The sequence below is a fragment of the Eurypyga helias genome, unplaced genomic scaffold, assembly GCF_000690775.1.
Source record: "Eurypyga helias isolate BGI_N326 unplaced genomic scaffold, ASM69077v1 scaffold46748, whole genome shotgun sequence".
Classification (NCBI taxonomy): Eukaryota; Metazoa; Chordata; class Aves; order Eurypygiformes; family Eurypygidae; genus Eurypyga; species Eurypyga helias.
The window spans coordinates 678-5,200 of record NW_010268486.1 but is presented as its reverse complement, the minus strand read 5'-3'; the positions used below and the strand labels follow the sequence as shown (position 1 = coordinate 5,200).

The window sequence follows — 4,523 nt, the reverse complement described above, 5'->3', positions numbered from 1 at the left end:
ATAAATGGCAGGGAAAAAAAAAAACAAAACAAAGCAAGCAGCATTTTTAATGTGCCCTGCTGCACCCACAAGTTCTTCCTTGGTAGCAACAGTGGTAAACAGTCCTATATTCCCAATACACACACTCTCGTGGGGAACAGTTACTGCTGCGCATAAACAAGGAAAAAAAAAAAAGAGTCCCTAGAGAACTCTAGAGTTTACCATATGTAAACTTTAAGAAAACACAGCTAATTTGCAAGCTTGGATTAGCACTCTAGAAAGCACAGTATAGAACAGTCATCAAACATACAACAGTGTACGTTCAGAGGTAAGAGAAAATAACTCTGCACTGTAAGGAAAAACTGATGTCCAAAGGCCAGAACAAGAGTAAAATAAAGATTAACACATTTTGGTAAAATATCAGCAAAGTTATTTCTCTCTTCTAAGTTAAATCTGAAAAGAAAGGTGCTGTCTTGTGCTGTATTTATGTTTCGATGAATTTTTGAACTTCTGGGTCTGTCAAGCTTCTTTTAAATTACAGCTGGTGGATTTGATGCACAGCACCTCACAGATCAATGGTTAATAAAGGAGCACATTCTTTAAGCAAGTTAAACACTTAAATGCTTTGTGAATTCCTAAACAGGGAACCCTTAAGTCCCTCATGTGTGTCTGAGTTGTAAATTGTCACACAGGTCCACACACAGAAGTAAGAGAATATGCATTCACGCTCCAAATTAACTGTGGAAGAAAACCGGATTTTGTTTCCTAGCTTAAAAAGAAACCAAAAAAAGGATTAGGAAAAAAACCATGTCTGACACTCGCAAGGTTCTTTGATCAGCCTTCTTTACTGCTGTCTTCACAGATACAAAGTAACTCATTAAAGTATCTGACACCATCACATCAAATAAAGGTTTGGTAGTTCATTTATTTAATTCAATTACAGTGTTTCAGTAGGATGCTACTCACTTTCCACGAGAGCAGAGCCTTCCTTACACTCCATGCAGCTACAGGGATCATCCACCTCTCTACTAAATTGTACCACTCAGCAAAATTGGTCTCGTTTGTTCATTTGGAAAGTTTTACCAGTGGCTCCCGTGGAATCAGAACTGGCTGAACAATCTTTAGTTTGGTTACATTTCACTTTTATCAAAACATTTTTCTTCAGTGTGGACAGACCTGGAAACCCAGATCTTTCACCCAACTCATTTCTGGAGAGTTATTTTCAAGACTGGTTAGTAACAAACAGGTTTAGGAATTTCCAGACCGTAACACTGATAACAGCTTGACTACCAGAGGAAAACAGTAACGGTTTCAGTACCAAAGCTGGCTAGTGGCACACAACAGCGGCAGTGCAAGTTCCTACTCATTGTTTCTGTAGTAATTTTCAATTGTTTCTGAATTAAAATACACCACAGTAACTGTGATATCATCTCTGTACATTCTCGCAAGGTCTTCAGGCAGCGTCAGCATTGCAGCAAGTTTCTCTTGGTCCACCTCCCCATACTCATTACTCCCAATTGCGTGCCTTATTAAGTGAGTCGCTATGTTCTGGTCAAGGGAGGCAATGCCTCTGTTCTTCCTCTGCAGCAACAAGCTGTGCATATAACCCAAATTAACCGGTTTCTCAAAAGGCAGTTGTGGTTTCTGCTCATTAAGCTCTGTGAGGTGTCCGGCGACAAGTTTCACAACCTTCTCATTACTTAGCATCTCCCACAGTCCATCTGAAGCAAGAACTAGAAACTTATCCTTGCTTCTTAATTTGTGGTATGTGACTTCAGGCTCTGCAGTTAAATAAGGGGGGGTGTGGTAGTTTGGAGGAACGTACTGATAAATATTTAAAGCCTCAGCATCAGAGCTGTTCTCAAGAACGCTGTGTTGCAACTCTTTACTCCATTTTAATTGCACATCTCCAAAGGCTCTGGAGGGCATAAGAATCCCCAATAATCGGTCATTCACAAACAGGGTCTTCTCCTCAGACCTAGGATGTTCTCTCTTCAGTCTTCTGATTTCAAATTCATCGAAGGCATTGTGGTCTCGGGTTAGAGGGAGAGTCGACCACGTGCCATCTTCCTCTTGAACACCTAAAACTGCTCTGCAATCACCGGTATTTGCAACGTGTAAGTGAACACCGTCAACGTGAGCCACACAGGCTGTTGCACCAGAAAAAGCTACCTGAAGAGCAATATTTCTCATCAATTCATTTTCTTGCGGAGCTTGAACTTCCAGTGATATGTCTGAGTCTAACCTTTTGAATGCACTTATCATGGCTTCTTCTAAACTAAATCCTGGCTCTGTGTCCAAGTCCAGCAAATGTTGCCAGTAAACCCGGAGGTTTTCAAAGTACTGTGAAGTTATTTCTCGATACTCCCCATCATTTGGATGCTTGTGCCACTGCAGAATAGGCAGAACCGGTTTCATGCACTCCACAGCGAGCTCGATCTCTTCCAAGGTCTGCCGAGACATGAGAGAGACGGCTATGTAGTGAAGCAGCCGCTCGCTTACTGCCTGAGCGCAGGCGGAACCTGCATGACCGTCAAAGACCCCAAACATCATCCCTTTGGTCTGCAAGCAGGTGGCTGCGCTTCTGCGGTCTTCAATAGGGGTGTTGGACGCCAACTGGTTACTTTCAAACCTCAGCACAGAATTTGCATTTTTACCATTCAAAACCAGTGTCTTATGGGATAATTCGCCTGCTCTGAGCATATCGTTGATTTGCGACGGAGACAACTGGAAAGAGAAATGTTCTTCTTCGGTGGAAGTGTGTCGGAACGCTTTTGTTAAGGAGAAACTCCCAGCAGGGTAGAGGCGTGTTTTGGAGAAAACCAACTTCCATTTTATCTTGTTTCTATTTGGGATACAGACGGAGTATAAACGTCCTTTTCCTTGTAAAACTATGCTGTTTCTTGCTGAGCTTAAGATCCAGGACGACACAGTTCTTGACATCATAAGTCACCCCACAATTAGGAGCACCTTCCTTCAGTAACACAGATTGTCCTTCCAGCCTAGAATACAGGAATAGGAAAGGTGTAAGATTTAGAAGATTCACCAGAAGCTTTCTACATACCTATACAAAAGCAAGTCTAGAGCTCACAGAGATATTCAGAACGTTTTGCCAAGAGACCACTATAGATAGAGGCATCTTGAAAGTGAAACAATCTCCATCACTTAATTATAACCATCAGATATGACCACCCCTCTCCAGACAACTTATCAGAAAAGCTAATTTTGATTTTCCAGGTATGTTTTTCCTCATTGTAGCAAGGCTAAGAAGTTCCAACGTTACAAGAAATGTAATCATCCACCATACAATAGAACGCCTCATCTGACAACACAGAACAGATTCATTGAGTTAGAAAATAGGAACTCAAGTGGCAGTAAATGCACAACTTTTTAAAAGCCTGCTAGAGTACAACTCCATTAATACACTCTGAATATCAAAACCAAGGGCAGATCAGTACTCAAAGCCTAGAGAAAAAAGATGTGGCAAATTAATGATTTATATGAACTGCCATGATCCTCACATCCAGAACAAGCTAGTCTACCTTTCCAATTCTGTTCCAACTTAGAAATTCAACTGTTGTTTGGGGTTTGTTTGGTTTTTACCTTCACACAGGTAGGATCTTTTTGTGCAGCTGAAGGCAGATCCTACTGCTGGTTAATTAATGCATTTACCACAGCATTCTGCACTACGATGCACACAATGAAAGTCATAGCACAGTTACACTGACAACATTTACAGGTTTATAATTTGGCTTGTTCCTTTGGAGTGCTATTAGAACAAGCAGCTGTGAAAAGCTCTGCTGCCAACAGTGGTAAAACCTAGGGCACCTGAGCAGCTGAAATTCTTCAGCTGCCATTTGCAACATCCATCATACGGTCTCCTACTTTACATATGGTAAAGTACATTACATACGAGCTGTGGGAAATTGCTAAGTACAACCAGATGCTTACTCCACAACAGAATTTTACCCTATGGATTTCAAAAGCTGACTGTATAGTAGCACTGCAAGTACAACCACTCCCAAAGGATCATGCTAGCAGACAGTTAAAACTCATTTCTGTGAGCTCTGAATAGCTTTCAGGTGGCCTGTAGCACCATGTACTCTAGCTCTCAAGCCAAAGATATTACATACTACCACAATACTGGGGTTTGTTAGCAGGGCACTTTGTGAGAAATAACAAGAAGCCAGCCTGGCCAGTTGCATGAAATGATTCTAAGAAATCAGGAGGAGCTAAACACAAACTATTCTAAACAAAGGCCTACTGATACAACCCAAGGACTTTATGGAAATGCCATTTGGAAAACAAAAGCAATGCATCACGAAACATTCCTTAAGTGTACCACCCAACCAAGGAGTAGACAAGGGACCCCACCACTGTACTTCTGTGGACTCTGTGAAGACAGGCAAAAAGACACAGCATAAATTTTACTGCTGATGTCGGGGGAGCAGACGGAAATGGAAAGGCCAGTTCAACGCTCGAGGCTCGCCTGCAGTCCCCTGGGACACTGGCATCTCCCAACACAACCAACACCTTCTGTGGTA

At 41.9% G+C, this 4,523-nt stretch overlaps 1 protein-coding gene across 1 annotated transcript; it reads right to left on the bottom strand.

The window, feature by feature from the left end:
• Window positions 1-1,251: 1,251 nt before the first annotated feature.
• On the bottom strand, window positions 1,252-2,925 carry PDP2 (pyruvate dehyrogenase phosphatase catalytic subunit 2). The gene has a single exon (XM_010157744.1). The coding sequence runs from the start codon at window positions 2,923-2,925 to the stop codon at window positions 1,339-1,341; it is 1,587 nt and encodes a 528-aa protein (XP_010156046.1). The 3' UTR covers window positions 1,252-1,338.
• Between the last annotated feature and the right edge of the window lie 1,598 nt (window positions 2,926-4,523).